At 43.5% G+C, this 20,725-nt stretch overlaps 2 protein-coding genes across 2 annotated transcripts; both read right to left on the reverse strand.

The window, feature by feature from the left end:
- Nucleotides 1-9,720: 9,720 nt before the first annotated feature.
- On the reverse strand, nucleotides 9,721-11,151 carry gja3 (gap junction protein, alpha 3; the record flags this gene model as incomplete). Its single annotated transcript, XM_084314750.1, has 1 exon — nucleotides 9,721-11,151. The coding sequence occupies one exon, from the start codon at nucleotides 11,149-11,151 to the stop codon at nucleotides 9,721-9,723; it is 1,431 nt and encodes a 476-aa protein (XP_084170876.1).
- Nucleotides 11,152-14,478: 3,327 nt separating this feature from the next.
- Nucleotides 14,479-20,241, reverse strand: LOC311229031 (gap junction beta-2 protein-like). The gene is made up of 2 exons (XM_084315034.1): nucleotides 20,086-20,241; nucleotides 14,479-17,784 (listed from the first exon to the last, which is right to left on the reverse strand). Exon 2 carries the CDS (start codon nucleotides 17,749-17,751, stop codon nucleotides 16,942-16,944), a length of 810 nt encoding a protein of 269 aa, XP_084171160.1. The 5' UTR covers nucleotides 17,752-17,784; nucleotides 20,086-20,241; the 3' UTR covers nucleotides 14,479-16,941.
- Nucleotides 20,242-20,725: the final 484 nt, after the last annotated feature.

Raw genomic sequence — 20,725 nt, forward strand, 5'->3', positions numbered from 1 at the left:
TATTCATTCTGTGGGGTGAGTGTGAATTTGTTAGGTGATTAAAGGCTATAAATAGCCAGCCCCTGTCTGCTCTGAGCAGTGGACTGCTGTCTTAGTGGTCTGCCATCAAACAGTGGCATTCTCTCTTCCCATGGCAGGATCCAAGCACTTTCACTTTGTCTGTAGCCTCAGTCACCTTCTACATATTAAAACCACTATTTTGATATTTCAAATGACTGGCCCCAAAATGACAAATCATCTATGCTGGGAACAAGATGCAAAAATAATAACGTAATTAATGTAAAATAAATTTAGTTACATCAGTTGACCCTCACTAGGCCTGTTTGGTCCTGCAGTGAAAACCAGGCTAAAGAATGACTGACTGACTGACTGACTGACTGGCTGGCTGACTGGCTGGCTGGCTGGCTGGCTGGCTGGCACTGACTGACTGACTGACTGACTGACTGACTGTGACTGACTGACTGACTGACTGACTGACTGACTGACTGACTGACTGACTGACTGACTGACTGACTGACTGACTGACTGACTGACTGACTGACTGACTGACTGACTGACTGACTGACTAACTGGCTGACTGACTGGCTGGCTGACTGGCTGGCTGGCTGACTGTCTGAGTGAGTGAGTGAGTGAGTGAGTGAGTGAGTGAGTGAGTGAGTGGCTGACTGACTGTCTGAGTGACTGGCTGGCTGGCTGGTGAGTGAGTGAGTGAGTGAGTGAGTGAGTGAGTGAGTGAGTGAGTGAGTGAGTGAGTGAGTGAGTGAGTGAGTGAGTGACTGTCTGGCTGGCTGACTGACTGACTGACTGAGTGAGTGAGTGAGTGAGTGACTGACTGACTGACTGACTGACTGACTGACTGACTGACTGACTGACTGACTGACTGACTGACTGACTGACTGACTGACTGACTGACTGACTGACTGACTGACTGACTGACTGACTGACTGACTGACTGACTGACTGACTGACTGACTGACTGACTGACTGACTGACTGACTGACTGACTGACTGACTGACTGACTGGCTGGCTGACTGTCTGAGTGAGTGAGTGAGTGAGTGAGTGAGTGAGTGAGTGAGTGAGTGAGTGAGTGAGTGAGTGAGTGAGTGAGTGAGTGAGTGAGTGAGTGAGTGAGTGAGTGAGTGACTGTCTGGCTGGCTGACTGACTGACTGACTGAGTGAGTGAGTGAGTGAGTGACTGACTGACTGACTGACTGACTGACTGACTGACTGACTGACTGACTGACTGACTGACTGACTGACTGACTGACTGACTGACTGACTGACTGACTGACTGACTGACTGACTGACTGACTGACTGACTGACTGACTGACTGACTGACTGACTGACTGACTGACTGACTGACTGACTGACTGACTGACTGGCTGGCTGACTGTCTGAGTGAGTGAGTGAGTGAGTGAGTGAGTGAGTGAGTGAGTGAGTGAGTGAGTGAGTGAGTGAGTGAGTGAGTGAGTGAGTGAGTGAGTGAGTGAGTGAGTGAGTGAGTGAGTGAGTGAGTGAGTGAGTGAGTGAGTGAGTGAGTGACTGTCTGGCTGGCTGACTGACTGACTGACTGAGTGAGTGAGTGAGTGAGTGAGTGAGTGAGTGAGTGAGTGAGTGAGTGAGTGACTGACTGACTGACTGACTGACTGACTGACTGACTGACTGACTGACTGACTGACTGACTGGCTGACTGACTGACTGACTGACTGAGTGACTGGCTGGCTGAGTGAGTGAGTGAGTGAGTGAGTGAGTGAGTGAGTGAGTGAGTGAGTGAGTGAGTGAGTGAGTGAGTGAGTGAGTGAGTGAGTGAGTGAGTGAGTGAGTGAGTGAGTGAGTGAGTGAGTGAGTGAGTGAGTGAGTGAGTGAGTGAGTGAGTGAGTGAGTGAGTGAGTGAGTGAGTGAGTGAGTGAGTGAGTGGCTGGCTGGCTGGCTGGCTGGCTGGCTGACTTACTGACTGACTGACTGACTGACTGACTGACTGACTGACTGACTGACTGACTGACTGATGAGTGACTGGCTGGCTGGCTGGCTGACTGGCTGGCTGGCTGAGTGACTGACTGACTGATGAGTGACTGGCTGGCTGGCTGACTGGCTGGCTGGCTGGCTGAGTGACTGACTGACTGATGACTGACTGGCTGGCTGATTGGCTGGCTGGCTGGCTGAGTAAGTGAGTGAGTGACTGGCTGGCTGTTTGACTGGCTGGCTGAGTGACTGAATGAATGAATGAGTGAGTGACTGGCTGGCTGATTGGCTGGCTGGCTGAGTGAGTGATTGACTGAATGAGTGAGGGACTGGCTAGATGACTGACTGTCTGAGTGACTGACTGAATGAGTGAGGGACTGGCTAGATGACTGACTGTCTGAGTGACTGACTGAATGAGTGAGGGACTGGCTGGCTGACTGACTGTCTGAGTGACTGTGGCCTCTAGTCCTGCCAACAGACTATCCAGTCACTCCTCAGCCTCAGATCCCAGTGCTCACATACTGTACTCTACCTGGCTTTGTTCAATGTGCCCGATGCCCAATTTCCTCTCCAGTCATTCAGTCCCACCCTTCACAACCCTTCACTTTTAGTTGTCAACTACTTAGCTCACATATGATCCATTCACTCCCATTCATTTAGACATCTGTTTTATGTTTCCCATATAAAAAAGTGTCCAAATATGTGATAATTTAGTGTTCGCTTAAATACACTGAAAGATGCCACTGGGGTCAAACGCTGTATAGGAGGCAGTGAACTAAACAGAGACTCAGAGAGACTCCCTTCAAAGTAAGAAGATAATCAACACCTAATCAAAGAGATATGCTGTCAAACTTGCATAAACTGCATAATCCTTTCTATATACCTACTTATAGACCTGTATAACTCTGTATGATAGAATCTACAATAATGCTGTATATACTGCATATATATTTATACTTACTGTATATATATTTATCCACATAAACACCTGCATATAACCCTTTTTACATGTCTGTAGATACTATATCTATACTATATATTCCTTATTAGTTATACCACTGGCCAGTATGACTTACTAACATAGTGTTGTTATACCTTTATCACTGTACATAATAATACTATAACACTGTACATACATCTGATTAGCACTATTACTCAGTAGTACTCTTTATATATTTTATATCCAGTTGAATCACCTGCACATTGTATATTACTATAGCACTTTACTGTTACATTCTCACTCTGGTTAGATGCCAACTTGTTTTCGTTGTACTGTACTTGTACTGTATAATGACAATAAAGTTGAATCTAATATTTTGGCTTTTAGGTATGTTTTATTACAGACGTCTATATCTATACCGTAGATGAGGAGGTTATTAGAGAAGAGAGTGAAACCTACCAGAACACATTCTACATTGTCTTGTTTATGGGTCCAATTATAATGAAATTAAACAATTTTGCTATAGAGACCCCCGCCCCCGTGACCCCACGTTTAGAACTACTGGCATATAGTATTTCTCAATAGTGTGCCAACAGTATTTCACGTCTTCATTTAGCCTGCCGAAAATATAGTTGGCAAAATTTGCTGTGAGTTCCTGGAATGATTTCTGAGTCCACAGCAAAGGAAGGTTTGATAGATTGATTGAATTGATTGAAAACTTTATTAACAGATTGCAGAATGGGTACAATACATACAGTACAGCTCAATACTAACAACTGCTAAGAGGATGCAGACCAGAAAAAGACTTTCATCTTGTTTACATAAGGGTCCCATTTTCAATTCATCAAGACATGACATACAAGACATACAAATACAGTACTGTATAAGAAAAGGAGATCAGGGTCACCCCAAGGTGACAAAAATACATCTCCGCCTTTGGAGTGAAGTTCAAAATCAACCAGAACCAAACTTAAGAGGCTCCGGCATCTTTTCAGAAGTTCAAGCTTGTGCTTTGTTGTGGTTTTTAGTTTTTTATAATTGCACCTGTCGATTTTTGTCCTTGTCGTTCTATACCACCTATGGAAAAAGATCAGAACTGTCCCAGCTGTGTTCAACGTCACCAACATGCATCATGTAAAGCACAGTGTTGCAAATTGTCAGTTCGACCTGTGTGATGGGGCACGAAATGGATTTATTTAGTGATAGATGTCCAGCATCTCACATGTGTGAGACTGACACGACTGTCTTACTTTAATTATGTGTGGATGGATGTGTGTACGAAGCTAGCGGGTGTTGCCTCTCTCCTCCCCGTCTTCTGGCTCAACGTCACATTCTCACGTCCTCCGTCGGAATGCAGAGTGAAGGAGTGATCACTTGGTGGGTCGGAGGTCACAGAGTGTAGTGTCCTGCTGGAGACACACCCTCTCACTCTTCCCTAGTGGTGGTGACGCAGGGACAGCCCTCTTCAGCAGGAGGCCAGGTGGCCATGTGGGTGACAGTTATAGGCCGGGAGCCAGCTCCACCCCTCAGGATGTTTTTTGCTACCTTTTTTTCATTATTATTTCCTGTTATCCCATACCTTGATAATAAACTTTGCATGGTGTATCCGGACACATAGGAGAAAGTATCAGAATAATACTCTGGGGCTTACTACCTTTCTGTTGTCAAATATCACCCTCAGAATACCCCAAAAGACAAAAAAATGTCTGTCCGCCTGACAAATTGTCATCAAAAGTGATCATTTTCAAGTATTTTATTTATCATTCGTTGCTGCTTATCTTGCTGCCTCACATGGATATGAAAAACTTCCCACATTTATAAGCTTCAATTTAAGTCCAAGATGACCTTTCTATCTAGAAGATTACACCTGCTATGACCAAAGTTCTCCACACTGTACCTCAAATATGAGAAAACGAAACTTGCAGCATTACCCTTCCAAATGGGATTAAGCATGTTTTCTTGCATCTAAACAATATAAGTGGGCTATAACTGGTGGGAAAGTGTAATGAGGAAATCATCTTGGATGAATTTGTTGACGTATCCCCTCTGCTTTGTTTAAATGTCTCCTCTTTGTGCAGACTTAAAGGGAGAATCAACCCATAAACATAATTGACATTATACTGTTCCAATGATCTTGGACAGTTATGCCAGTTGCTATAAACACAATCAACTGCCCCCCTGAGCTGGAAAGTTGGTTCATTCGAAAATCTGAATCAGAAAATGTAGCCCATATCCCGGTAAAATCACCATCCCTGGTGTTCTAGAAGCTGTTCCACTATTCACGTCCATGGAGGGTCTCCAGGAATTATCTCTTGATGACATCATCAACAGAGTCCTCTCTCAGTTTAAGGAGGGACTTGTTCACATTCACAGATCGAAAACTGAGCTGTATGTGTTACCTGGTGGATTTAAGGTGTGATGATTCTATTGAAAAGATGGTTATTTAGGGTGAGGTGGTCACACTGCGACATTACCTTAGCTCCATTGACCATTGTACCTGATCCCATTGCTGCATTGTACCTCACAGTTAAAAGTGTTTCTAGTCTGTATTGTATATTGTATATATGTATATTACTTGACTGAACACTTTTTGTACTCTTGACTTTGTCTATTTTATACTTTTTATCTATTTTATCTAGCACACTCTCAGGAGCTCATACAGAAAAAAGCATTTCATGGAATAATATTCTGTATGACAACTATTAAAGAAACTTGAAACTTGAACTCATTAGTCCATCCCAGTAAAAATCTTAAGATCTAGTATCTATCATCATCGAAAACCTCTGAAGTAATTATAATTATTATTCTATTTTACTCTTTTATTACTGTCTATTTTAATACTGTATATTATAATAAACTTTATTTGTATAGCACCTTGCATACAAGAATGTCAGCTCAAAGTGCTTCACAGCAGTAAAAAAGACAGGCATGAAATTAGCACAAAAGTGCAGACATATAAAACAAGCATAAAATAGATAGCAGTAAAATGGACAAGGTAAAGCAAATCACATTAGGATCCAATAGGCCTCTTTGTTTATGGTTTGATTCTATGGCACTTTTAAAAGAGATTTCACAGAGAGTAAAATAGAATAGACAGTAAAATGATCCAATAGTGCAGTGCAATAAAATAAAATGTTCTATATTATGTGTATCAGTGATAAACAAAGAGACCTAGTGACTCTGGATAACAGTTAGCCGATCTTTGGCCCTCGTGGCGGTGATCCTAATATGAAAAACGATGTGATTTAATATTCTATGACTTACCTTGACTTTGTCTATTGTACTTATTTTATGTCTGCACTTTATGCATTGCTCTTGATCTGCCAATTGTGTGGTCATTTTATGCCTGTCTTTTTTTCACTGCTGTGAAGCACTTTGAGCTGCAATTCTTGTATGAAAGGTTCTATACAAAGTTTATTATTATTATGTAGAATTCTTATCAAGACCATGCATATTTTCAGAGCCCACCAACTGTAAATTGTTGTACATTTACACCCTTACAGAAGGTCACTACCCCCCTCACCCATCAACACCAAAATGCAACCAAGTTTTTGCTAACAAAGGATTGCAAGGCTAGTTTCAATGGAGCCATCTTATTTAATCCACCAATCATAAGGAAAAATAACAACATGAAGGCCCGATGTCAATATGGTACAAAAAGTTTATTTAGTAACAGTTTTGTAAACATTTGAGGTAAATGAACATTTACATCAACTTGTTCTTACAAAATAATCATTCATACACAAGGCACTTCTCTTGATTAAGACAGCATTGAAAACAAGTTGCTGTTCCGAGCATAATGTGAGATGGATCCTACTCCCTGACCGACCAGAGAAATCATGCTCTGCATGAGACACAAGAAGAGAGAGTTTTGAGAACTCACTGGATGAGGGGCTTGTGGGCAACTTAACAATACATACTGTCAGGGGTTGGTTTGTATGTAGAGGCAAGGGGAGGGAAGGGCCAGCTACCCAGCTAATATTCTCCCAACAGTAGAGACGCTCTTTAGTACAGAGTCCCATAGCGTTTGTGAGGACACAGTGAAAGCACTGAGTGAACACACAGAAAATACTCAAAACTCTAGCTTTTTCTTTCTTTCTTCCTTTCTCTCTCTCTCTCTCTCTCTCTCTCTCTCTCTCTCTCTCTCTCTCTCTCTCTCTCTCTCTCTCTCTCTCTTGCTTTTTTTTAGTCTTCAACCTTCTTGGTGATGTTTCAGACTGTAAGCGCAGAAGAAATGAACATTCAACACATTGTTGTATGTAATCCCCACATTCAAATTACGTTTTTAGTTCTTTTTAAATACTGTCTTTAATGTGAAGAGCCGATGTGTTCTAGTTTTAAGACATGTTTCCTTTAAGGATTATAAGGATTGGCAGTCTGGTTGTTCTCCACTACCAATATTACCAATATTACCAATATTAGCATCATAGAACAGCATATGTTTGCCTAAATGTGCAAATTTTCATCAACTACTAAAATGTAAACTTTAAGAACCAAAATAACAAATGCGGAAAACAAATCTTATTTTTTGTCATTTGGTACAGTGAACATGAACTGGGAGGAGCTGCTTCTATCTGCATGGTTTCCTTGCTGTGTTTCAGTTAGCATTGAATGGTTGTCTGTTAATGCTTGGTATTAGATACAGTATGAAACATGATATCTATTTGGGTACAGATATTCTTACACCGTTACAGTACCATTCATGTTCTACTTCTGACTTCTTGAAAATAAAAGTAAAACCTTTGTTTTGGAAAGTGAGTGCCTGGGTTGGGAATTGACCACGTAGCACATGAACATCAACGAGACGGAGGACTCCATATGCTATGGTTGTTTACAACAGGTAGTCAGTTTAAAGTGGGGATTTTCTAAAGATCTCTAAGCATCAAGATGAACACAACAAAAAAGAAGCAATTGGGGGTCGACTGCATCCTGGCATTTTGACACTCAAAGCCAGTTCTTTTGTCCTTTTATTTTTTAGCTGTTTTGCTATCACAAACTACTACAGGTATGCAATTTATGAGTATAGTTCAATTCAGTTTTTAAAAAAATAGCACTTTTCAGAATAAAACCAATGTAGTAGCACATGTAATGTGTGAGAGTGAGACCTTTGAACTCACAAGGCCACGAGGTCACTCTCAACATGAAGATGATTAAAAAGTGATAGTGTTTTGATGGCAACAATAAACGCCATCTAAATAAAAACTCAACGGTCTTTCAGTTTAATCAAAGAGCCCTTAATTTCTTGAATGAGCTGAGAAAATGTTGATAATATTATAAGCCAGAGGTGGTGGCTCTCGTGTATTTCCATCACACTTGCAAGATATGTGATTCCAAAATCAATACCGTTATCATATTTGTGCTGTTAGTTTGGAGTGTTTCTCATATCTGACACGTCATTGAATGTTGTTTTAACAGAGGCAGGTGTGAAGGACCAGATCTTGGTCTGGTTCTGAAAGGCTCTGCTTTCTTTCTGAAGAGAGTAAAATACAACAGCAGTATCTGGAGTTATGATACGTAATGTTGTTAATAATGTACCATATGGAGAAACCCAGGGACAGCAGGGCACTGCAAGTACAGATTCCACCCAAAGTTTTGACCCATAATCCGTCCATTAATGTACTTAAAGCCTATGTATAGCGAGGACCATAGGGAATGAGAGAGGATGAGGCAACAATACTGAATCAGTCAATGGAGTGGACGATGGGTAAAACCGGGCCAGAAACGTATGCCCGCAGAACTGACCGTGAATCAGTGAGTTGTAGGTTTTACACGTACATGTACTGTATCCACCACTATAAAGCAGATAGTCTCTCCAAGCCAGCCGTCTCTTCCACAGGAGCGCTTGGAAGTCGCGGGAGCGTCTGTCTTGAGAGACTATAAAGCACACAATACAGTTAATGTTGGTCTAAAAATAACTACTTCCTGAATGAAATATGTTATATAAAAAAATAAAGAATAAACAACAACATGCATGTATGTGGTCAAATCCAGGAAGTGGAAGTAGGCCTACTAGGTAAAAGGTGGTCACCTTTGACACTGCACTGTAATCCTCAAGAGCATATGCACGGTATATGAATGCTGCCGGTTTCGCATGCAGGACGCTAGAACCATATAAACTGGATTTGACTCTGTGTATGAATGCATGACTTGGAAAACTACACACACTAAACATCTAGTAACTGGTCTCTATGACAATCTCGACTGCCTGTGCTTCCGCCACATAACAAGGTTCTTTATTCAAAGCAATTTTGCCAGTGTAACGAATGGACAAATGTACATCATCATTCCTAATTGGAATAAATAGTCTTTTAGGCTCAACAAAAAAAACGAAAAAAAAAAAAAAAAAAACACATTGAGATAACCCATCCCCACCCCCCGCCCCCTGCAACCTAAATCAAACCAAACACGTTGGTCAAATATGTCCATATTAATCTGGAATAATAACAACCATGATATCCTTAGTTCTGTCCAGCACTGTATACGGAACCATGTGGCTTGTTAGCATTGCACGATCACACTTTGTGCGCATGATTAAGACTATTTAACAACAACGTCAGCCTCCGCTACTCTACAACTCACCGATTGCACTGGTACATCAACTGCTGTCAAAGAACTCCTTTCCAAATACCTAACCCCAGCTAGCTTGAGCTTTACCCGTCTCCCTGTCTCCGTTTCTCAGTTAACCGTGCCTCCATTAGTATTCATCTATATATCTGTGTGTGTGTGTGTGCGAGTGGGTGTGTTGTCTGGGGGTTTGGTTGGGGGGGGGAAGGAACTGTAGATGTTTAGGGAGGAGGAGGTGCACTGATTGGGTACTTATACCGCCAAGTCGTTTGGCCTGGCTCTGATGCTGCTGGTCTTACTGGCTCTACTGAGCCGCCGGGGGTCTGTGCAGACCATGACCGGGGGCTCGTGCATCTCCACCGTGGTGATGGTGACGCGGCCCTCCTCCTGCTCGCTCTTCCCGCCGGCCCAGCTGCCTCCGTTGGAGCTGGATGCGGGGCTGCCGGCGGCGGTATTGTTGGTGGCGGTGTTGCTGTTGACGTTGCCGGCGGAGAGGAGCAAGGCAGCGTCGGCGGAGTGCTGCTGCTCGTTGTCGGTGGTGGTGGAGGAGGAGGAGGGGGAAGGGGAGGTGGCCTTCATCTCCCGAGTCTGCTGCTCGGTGGCCAGGTTGGCCCAGTTCTGCTGCGTGGCCAGCCTGTGGTTGTTGTTGCTACTGATGTAGTAGCGGGAGGAGGGGGAGGGCTGGTGGAGGGCCTCCTCCTGCTGCAGGTCCTCCATCTTGAACTCCGTCGCAGAGGGCACCGCCGCCGACGCCGCCACGGCCGGCAGGAACGCCCCGCTCCCCGCTGTCACATCTGTGTAGTTGGGAGGGTAGCTGAGGCTGGGAGGGGCAGTTCTGGAGGCGGAGGCCAAACACTCAGGCTCCGCGGTGTTGTTGCGACGCAGCGACACGTGGTCAGGGGCGAACTCGTTTGTCATCCCCTGTTTAACTTTCTTCCATCCGAGGTGATAGATCTCTAACAAATTCAGCAAAAGAGACACGCAAGCCACCACAAGCATAAATATGATGAAAATGGTCTTTTCAGTGGGCCTAGATATGAAACAGTCCACAGTGTTAGGACAGGGCCACCGCGCACACTTGTATAGGGGCCTCAACTGGAAGCCATAGAGAAAATACTGGCCTAAAATGAACCCCACCTCAAACAGGGTCTTGAAAATGATGTTGAACACGTAGGTGCGCAGCAAAGCGCCCCTGATGCGGATTTTGCCATGCTCGTCCCTGATGGGAGGCTTCTCCTTTTTACCACCTCCTCCACCTCCACCACCACCTCCTCCTCCGCTGCCTGCATCTCCTCCGTTTCTGTAAAGGAGTTCTTTCTCCTCCTGGAACCTGGTGGCCTTGCGATGCTCCTCCTCCTTCTCTTTCCGCTTCTCCTCCATGCGGACGATGTGCAGTACATGGCCCAGGTAGATGAGCGTCGGCGTGGACACGAAGATGATCTGCAGCACCCAGAAGCGGATGTGTGAGATGGGGAAGGCCTCGTCGTAGCAGACGTTCTCGCATCCGGGCTGCTGCGTGTTGCAGGTGAAGTCTGACTGCTCGTCCCCCCAGACCTCCTCAGCGGCCGCCCCCAGCACCAGGATCCTGAAGATGAAGAGGACCGTCAGCCAGACCTTGCCGATGACTGTCGAGTGCTCCTGGGCATTCTCCAACAGCCTCCCCAGAAAGCTCCAGTCGCCCATGCTTCAAGATTTCTAGCCTAGGGAGAAAGTACAGGCTGGAGGGGAAAATAGAGGAGTGCGGAGGAGAGAGAGGACAGAAAGAACATAGAAAGAGGAGGGAGAGAGCGAGAGAGAGAGAGAGAGAGAGAGAGAGAGAGAGAGAGAGAGAGAGAGAGAGAGAGAGAGAGAGAAACAAAGCAAAGGAGAGAAAAAGATACGGTCAAGACATCTTCTGGTCGAGTCGAACGTTTGAATGTTTGAACACGTTATCACTACATACAGTACAATTACAATATCATATGATTAGGACATGATACAGGTAGCCTTACCCCTAAGTTAAACACGCTATATAAAAGAACAGTCAAGCAAACATAGCAAATGAGGATGGCAGAGGTCGTGTCCGCCACGCTATCATATTCCTCCACTACCATACAATCCCTTTTCCATAAAATATCAAACACTATCAAAACAAACTCTTTACAGGTAGCTGCGGCCACAGTGTTAAGGTAGTAAATACAAATAAGGAATCGAAAACCATAATGCAGCATTTTATGAAGGTTGTAATTCAAAAGCTTTAGCCGCTATTTAGCGACTAATGTATGGTATGAGCCAGGTGTTTGAGCCAACGCTAATTCACTCTCCCTTTCTCTCTCCACAACTCTTTCTCTCTCTGTCACACACATTCACACACTCTCTCTCCCTCTCGCTCCATCCCTCTCTCCCTCACTCCATCTCTCTCACTCCCTTTCTCTCTCACTCCCTCTCTCTCTCTGTCTCTCTCTGTCTCTCTCTCTCTCTCTCTCTCACCTGTTCGCTCCACTGCCCAGCAGGCATGTGCTGAGATCAACATTATAATGTTCGAAAACAGCAGTTAGCAGAGATGGGGCTCTGGTGTGGTGTGGCACACACATACATGCACACACATACACACGCACACGCACCCGCACACACATACACACGCACACACACACACACACACACACACACACACTCCCTCTCTCTATCTCATACACTGTCTCCCCCTCTCTCTCCACAAGCAATCACATAATGCCATGATGGAGGTCAAGTTTAAATATGAAACTCGCATTAGGAAACATTTTGATCTGTTATTAAGTAATGTATCATTCAAAAGACCACCCCCCCCCCCCCCCCCCCCCACCAGTTCATTTGATTTGATTGCGGAGAGTTTTAAGTTACAATAGTTTCAATCATAATATTGAAGCCACTCGATGTTTTATGGCATACTTTTAAATTTAGTGGCAACATAAATTCATAAAATTGAAGCTGACATAAGAGGAGGTTGTTCAATTAGTGTTCCATTTTAACACTGGTTTAACTTTTTTGTTTAAATTGTGTGTAAAATAATGATACGCCAGGCCTTGCTTTAAATTAACCCTTAAAACAGCCTTTCAACCTAACGTTTTTTCTTTAAACTACATTTAAAAGGAGACTTTTAACTATTTCTGGGACATAAGTCATCAAGTGTCATGAAAAAAACCCAAATGATGACTACTGTATGTTTGGGCCATACAGTAGCCTTTGTTATCCATGTATATTGGTTGGTGAGCGTTATGCACATGAACTTGCCAGTAAAGGCTCATCACCAGCCTCTATTCAGCCACCAGGCAAAATGCACACAAACACAGAGAGAGAAAATAGGCGGAACTTACTAAAATGTTCTTGTATTAAAGGTAATAAATCCATCGACTAGGGTTCTGAATATGTAGACACCTGGAAGAGAAAAAAGTAATTGATTAAGCAGCAAAAGCCCTTAAATCAAAGTGTATAGGTGGATTTTTACGTCGAACTGGTCAATCAAATGCTATTAAAGAGTTTAGTAAAAGAACAAAGTTAGCTATTCAATAAATGTCTGATTGGAAGAGAGACTACATTTTGATCCAAATGATTAAAATTGCTATTTTAACAACAACGATGCTTGTAATGTAAGAGACGGGGTTAAAATAATAAAAGGCTCAACTAATTATTTTCTTTCTGGAATAAAATTGTATTGTATTTTCTAATAAGTTTGCATCACATTAGAAAAAGTCCAAATTTGGGTGACCAACGAGAATCAGCCTGTAGTGTAGACTATATGGAAAAGTCCTCTGGCTTTATCTTTAGTAAAGCTGCATGTAATAATTGGCCTTTTTTACTTAATCGATGGCAGTACATTTTAGGTTGATTACATTGAATATAATTCACTTCGTTATTAAACCCTATTTTATATACATATTTTGATATCATGTTAAATGTATAGTAAACACTTTGAACTGGGTAGAGCCAAGTTCAAATACAAACACATACCTCTCACCCTGACCATCCAGAGTGTGCCAGAGGCTGCTCTCACCCCCTTTTAACATGGCAACCTTTGTCATGCCATTGTTTGACTCATGTCAGAAGTATTAAGGCAACATTTAATTGTGGGTCCCGAATACAGTATTCTACGTTATATTAGATCGTTATTCGTTTATAGTTCAATTAGTCTGAGATTTCAGCATCCCCCTTACATTTTATAGGACGATGGAATGTCAGAAAAATATTCACAGGTTTTTCATCATACCTTTAGACTGGAGATGCCATACTTAAATATTCGAAAGCAATATCCATCTGCCAGTGGTGCCACAATTTGAGTGCGTTGAAAAGCATATAGACCTCCCAAGGTAGCAGGCTCCCTCCCCGCTCCCCCCGTCCCCAATTTCTGGCACCTCTGCCAGCTTACCAAACTTTTTAAATGCTGCCAGCCAAAGTTAGTCATGCACAGGCGTCTTTACACGTGGAGTTCTTTCTCGGTCAAACTTGCGCAAGAAAAGTTAGTTTTTGGAGGCGGATAGAACTTGGAGATGGGGCTCCATGAAGCGCAGCTGCCTCCCGTTCCCAGCCATCGCGACTGTCACATTGTGTGGCCATGCATGAGTGAATTCAGAGTCATCACCCCGGCCGGATCCACGCCACGCCCCTGTACAACTTCCCAAAGTCATCATTCAAAGCTAGTCTCTCTGTGTGTTATCATTATCAATAAGAAAATCGTGGGCAGAGTGAAGCAACGTAATAGCGACTATTTCACGAATAATACACATTTGACAAAACATGTTTGGGTTTTTAGGCAAACGTTAAAAATGAACATTGCAATATATGTGTCTACTAGATTGAATGATCTGATGGATATATCAAAAGTTACCAAGCAAATAAAGACCACCGCCTCCCCCGCCCCACAAACCCCCTCCAATGGCTGGCTGCAGAAGCGCATACTGTTGGCAAATTATTCAAACTTTGGCTACAATACTACTACTACTACTAATAATAATATTATTATTATTAATGATAATAATAAAAATAACAAACAAACAATGCTCTTGTTTCTTTTATTTATCAAAAAACGTCTTACAGAGCAGAAGACTTCAGGGGTCAAAGTGCACATAATTGAAGCATCAGTTATAAAATACAATGAACACTTGTAATTCACTCCATCCCTCCATTCACAATTAGAAGGCTAGCCATTATTTATTGTTAAAGGTACAAATTGAGAAGTAAAATAATCTCTCTCTCTCTCACACACACACACACACCTGTGGACATTAGACATAGTTGCTAACAACATTTTTTGCATTGTTAACTACATCTGGCTCTCCTCCAAAATGTTAATAAAAAAAAAGCAAAACAGAGATTTAAAAAAGAAAACATCATAAAAACTTTCATCTGCAGAGACCTTCAGAGTGTTGTTGAATGTACTGTAACACATCTTTAGTCAAACCTTCTTCACGGAGTCAAAACACTTTACACGTTCAAATATAACCTCTTCAAAGAACTGTATGGAATATGAACTTCATAGAAATGTATAGATCAGTCTACACCAGTCAGTACTGTCAGATGGATGAAGTACAATGATATGTTCACTTCAAGATCACTCATGGTTACTCACATTGAGCAGGGGCTCTGGGGCGATTAGCACGGTGGCTAAAATAAGGCACAAGCTGAAAGATGATACCATCAGTTGTGTTCTGTAGTCAACGGACAGGCAGAATTCATCACTCAGTCTGTGTGTCTTCTTCTCATGCCTTCTCTGTGACTTGAGTTGTAAACTCTAAACACATATTAGAGCAGAGGTTCTCAAACCTTTTCAACCCAAAGGAGAAATGCATCCCTTCATGAGACACGCATGCAGTCAGTCTACTGTAAACATATTAGGAATGTGTGACCACTAAGTGTGTCTTGACTCCTAACCACCTAAACCTATGTATATCATGCCAGTTGGGGTTTATGTTTCTCATATTTAATTATATTGCCTGTACCTCCCCGGCCTGCTGCATGATGCCCGAATTTCCCCAACGGGATCAATAAAGGAATATCTTATCTTGTGTTATATCACTACTCTTGTCATGTGGGAACCAGGCCAATAAGTGTTTTGTGACCCATTGTGGACCAGGCCATAGAAACCTAATATGGCATGTATGTACTGTACATGGGACTGGATGCACAGCGGACTCAAACCCCAGTCTTTCTATTGTATTGTTTATAAATACCTGTATTTCTTTAGCTATTATCTGTTTATAATATCCCAGGACATACACGAAAAGAGAAGCACCCTATTTTAAACCTTCCCCATAACTAAAGATTGTTTCAGGCATGTCCCTGTATTACTTGAGCCCGCAGTTCCTAGAATGTTGGCACACACACAGGCCTACCCGTTATTAAAAGACCTATAGGCACCACTTTATAAACCAATCCAAGCGTTTTGGTTAAGTAGGCTCAGTTTGATATTTTCTTCAACTTCATTGTCTTGTAGAGCACCAGACCAAATAGACCACTTGGCTCTCAGTAGTAGAAAAACAAGTAGGAAAAACATACTTCATAGTAGTTCATTTCTGGGTGCTTCATTGATAATTACACAATCATTAAATTCTATATAACAAAATCATATATTTCATATGGTCAATGTGGCAATGTTGTCAACTCTGTTCATATGAATTAAGCCTATTTGGAAGGTTTTTATTTTGTGCTCAGGCAAGGCACATAAGAAAGGCAGCTCTTGTAAACTCGTGGCTCCTCTCCAGAGTCTGTAGTACAGAAAAGCCGAAGCAGAGCATTTGTGTTCCTGCAGGCTCCGCAATGAACCACTAGATGTCGCTGCAGACCCATTTTTCTCTCGTTGAAAATCAGATCTCACACCCCTCCGAGACCAAAAAAAAGCACTTTAGCACATTCAAGCAAGTCGAACTATGATCAATAAATTAAGAAAAGCCCTCATGTTGACATGGTGAAATTAAAGAATGTACTTGCATAGATTCAACATCAACTGCAGCAGGCAGAATCAGTTTGTGGTTAATTTGTTCTCTGGCTGCTATTGTTCTCAAGAATATAAATAATATAGAGTAACAAACACTGATAAGAGTTTCTACCAGACTCATAAATATAGGCTATTATAGTATAATCAGTGGTGAAAGTAGACTTGAGTTGTTGTTGTCTACTGTCGTTTGGAGAGGGACAATTCTTTTGGTGGTGCACAGTACAACATGGTACCGGTTTACTATCGCCTGTGAGTATGATCCATAACTTTGGAATTTCTACATACACCTCTTAAGTATCTAATGTTAAGACTGTCAGACTGCATGCAGTGGTGTATTTGAGTCTATATGCATGGAGTTTGCCCACATATTCCTCATAATAAGAGTAGGCTATGTCCACCCATCAACCTAATTACAATAGAACATGCTACAACCATGACGGTTGGTGGCATTACAGTACGCTACTCTCCCTCAGGAGTACGCCCACCTCCACAACCACCGCTACACCGCTGACCGCGTCGGGTCATCGTCACACGTCCTTGTTGGTGGAGGAATCCGTGGTGGAGGACGACAGCAGCATCTCGTTCTTCTTGTTCTGCAACAGGGTCTTTTCCGGGGTCACGCCGTCGGGGTGGGCGTAGGCGCGATTCCTCTTGGCCATCCTGGCCGAGCACCTCATGAGGGCCTTGCCGATGAGGTAGCACAGCTCGGCCACGTTGAGAACCATGCAGATGGTTGAGGACGCCACCATGAAGATGGTGAAGATGGTTTTCTCCGTGGGCCTGGAGATGAAACAGTCCACCTTGTTGGGGCAAGGCCACTGCTCGCACTTCACCAGCCGGGGCATTTGGAAGCCGTCGTAGACAAAGTACAGGGCGTACATGAATCCACCTTCGAAAATGAGACGGAAGAACAGGCTGCAGGTGTAGGTCCACCACAGCGGTCCCGTGATGGGCAGGCGCCGCCTCTTCAGCGTCTCCAGGTCTATATCATTCATCCTGGTACCGCCGTTGGAGGCCAGCATGGTCCTCTTGTCCCCTCGCTTCCTGTAGGACACGTGCATGGCCACCAGCAGCGCCGGTGTGGACACGAAGATCAGCTGGAGGCACCAGAGGCGGATGTGAGACACTGGGAAGAAGTGGTCATAGCAGACATTCTTGCAGCCGGGCTGCTGCGTGTTGCAGGTGAAGTCAGCCTGCTCGTCCCCCCAGACGCTCTCGGCGGCCAGCACCAGGATGGTGATGCGGAAGATGAAGAGGACGGAGAGCCAGATCTTTCCCAGGCTGGTAGAGTGTTTGTTCACACCGCCCAGCTGGGCGTACAGGGCCCCCCAGCTCATTGTGACAACAAGGACTCTGGATTCCTACACCGCCTGTAGAAAACAAGAGGTGGACAGAGGGTTTACAAACAAATTAAAGAGTAATTTATCTTCATACTGTAGGCTGACTATTCTTGCAGTGATTATCCATTAATTCACTGTCTTGGCTCGTTTCGTTTCTTAAGAAAAGTGACTTGCATGGTCTGAGAGGTTGACAGAGTAAGTCTGCCCCTCTTTGTAGAGACATTAGTTAGATTGAGAGGCTGACAGAGTAAGTCTGCCCCTCTTTGTAGAGACATTAGTTAGGCTGAGAGGCTGACAGAGTAAGTCTGCTCCTCTTTGTAGAGACATTAGTTAGGCTGAGAGGCTGACAGAGTAAGTCTGCTCCTCTTTGTAGAGACATTAGTTAGATTGAGAGGTTGACAGAGTAAGTCTGCCCCTCTTTGTAGAGACATTAGTTAGGCTGAGAGGCTGACAGAGTAAGTCTGCTCCTCTTTGTAGAGACATTAGTTAGGCTGAGAGGCTGACAGAGTAAGTCTGCTCCTCTTTGTAGAGACATTAGTTAGGCTGAGAGGCTGACAGAGTAAGTCTGCTCCTCTTTGTAGAGACATTAGTTAGGCTGAGAGGCTGACAGAGTAAGTCTGCTCCTCTTTGTAGAGACATTAGTTAGGCTGAGAGGCTGACAGAGTAAGTCTGCCCCTCTTTGTAGAGACATTAGTTAGGCTGAGAGGCTGACAGAGTAAGTCTGCTCCTCTTTGTAGAGACATTAGTTAGGCTGAGAGGCTGACAGAGTAAGTCTGCTCCTCTTTGTAGAGACATTAGTTAGGCTGAGAGGCTGACAGAGTAAGTCTGCTCCTCTTTGTAGAGACATTAGTTAGGCTGAGAGGCTGACAGAGTAAGTCTGCTCCTCTTTGTAGAGACATTAGTTAGGCTGAGAGGCTGACAGAGTAAGTCTGCTCCTCTTTGTAGAGACATTAGTTAGGCTGAGAGGCTGACAGAGTAAGTCTACTCCTCTTTGTAGAGACATTAGTTAGGCTGAGAGGCTGACAGAGTAAGTCTGCTCCTCTTTGTAGAGACATTAGTTAGGCTGAGAGGCTGACAGAGTAAGTCTGCTCCTCTTTGTAGAGACATTAGTTAGGCTGAGAGGCTGACAGAGTAAGTCTGCTCCTCTTTGTAGAGACATTAGTTAGGCTGAGAGGCTGACAGAGTAAGTCTGCTCCTCTTTGTAGAGACATTAGTTAGGCTGAGAGGCTGACAGAGTAAGTCTGCTCCTCTTTGTAGAGACATTAGTTAGGCTGAGAGGTTGACAGAGTAAGTCTGCCCCTCTTTGTAGAGACATTAGTTAGGCTGAGAGGCTGACAGAGTAAGTCTGCTCCTCTTTGTAGAGACATTAGTTAGGCTGAGAGGCTGACAGAGTAAGTCTACTCCTCTTTGTAGAGACATTAGTTAGGCTGAGAGGCTGACAGAGTAAGTCTGCTCCTCTTTGTAGAGACATTAGTTAGGCTGAGAGGCTGACAGAGTAAAGGAGACACATGCAGGAGAGAAGGTCCTGGTGTGATTCAACCCTACCGGCCAGCAGAGCTACTAGTCTTTGTGATTTCATGCTGCTTTTAAGATCTTTCTTTCCATTCTTGTTGTTATATTAAACTGTGAGCAGAGAGAGCGAAAAAAAAATGGAATGAGATGATATTCAACATAAACCACGAAATTGTGATTACATGCAATGCGCCTGTAGTCGGTAGATGCACAAGACACTGGAAATATTTCAATATTAACCACTAATAGTTTCATCAGCACACAACAATGAGCTGAATAAATAGCCTAATAAGCAATTATGCTCTCTAATAATTGCCCCCCCCCCCCCAGCAGTAGCGTATGGAGGAGGGAAGCTTTCCTCAAGTACAGCTACATATTCTTCATCCAGACAATCTTTCAGTCTTAGACCAGAGGGCCCTCAGCATATCTGCTAGAAGTGGAGGGCCTTGAACACTCTTGAACACTCAGCTGGCCTCGGACCAGTAGTCACCTGCACCCCAAAATAACCACTGGCTCTATGTCTATACAGTTACTGTGAGTGGCTCCTTCCTTCCATCCTTGAAGCACTCACTGAGGAAGTGGCACTCGATCTGAGTATTAACTATATATTACAGAGAAGGGAAAAACTGACATTTTTGAAGAAGAAAAATCAAACATTAATTTCCAATAATTCTCAAATGTTCTGGTTATTGTTTCTTTCAGTGATTTTAGACACATGTCTTTTCGAGTTACAGGCGATACGATTAAATTGCTCTAATACACGACATAGGCCTGACGACGAGAATAGGTGGGAAATCTGTGCACGTAGCTATAACTCACCTGTCTATTGGATTCCTTTTTAAATATATATCAGTTGACTTCCATTGAGTTAAAACCGATTAATCCTGTTTTTGTCGTCGTAGAAAAACCATTCCAACGCGGCAGTCGGTAAAGAAAGTTTCAAGTCACGGTTGACGGTTGAGACGTGCAGGAACCCGAGAGCCGCAGATGTGAAGTATGTCGAGGCACACCTGAGGTTCCGAAGACATTCATCCTTCTTATGGATGGGCGGGGCCAGGGTCAGGGTGGGCGGGGCCAGGGTGGGGCCAGGAGAATCCTCAACAGTATCGCTGCTCATTCTCATGTTAATTCTTCAAACGTGATTTGCTTGTGTGACGAGAGACAAGTAGGCTAGTTGTGCTTGTGTCCATTCGATTTAATTAGGGATAATTTATGGCAGTTATGATGATAATTTTTTCTTTCTTTCATAATTTGATTATCCAACAAGGCAGTTGCCTGCTTTAATTCCTTTAGCCAGAAGAAGTGGCATGTGAAACGGGCTACGGTAAATCTCAAAGTTTCACAATACAGGTTCATTTAATTTACTGTGCCTAAATCATACAGGAGACATGCTAGTCATGCGAGTGTCATTGCACCATATGACGTGAGCGCCTGCATGCATCCCCTGTGAAATTGAGTC

Source organism: Notolepis coatsorum (assembly GCF_963971535.1).
Source record: "Notolepis coatsorum genome assembly, chromosome: 5".
Lineage (NCBI taxonomy): Eukaryota > Metazoa > Chordata > Actinopteri > Aulopiformes > Paralepididae > Notolepis > Notolepis coatsorum.

Coding starts and splice junctions, on each gene's coding strand:
- LOC311229031 (XM_084315034.1), bottom strand. CDS start 17,751: ATGAGCTGGGGGGCCCTGTACGCCCAGCTGGGCGGTGTGAACAAACAC.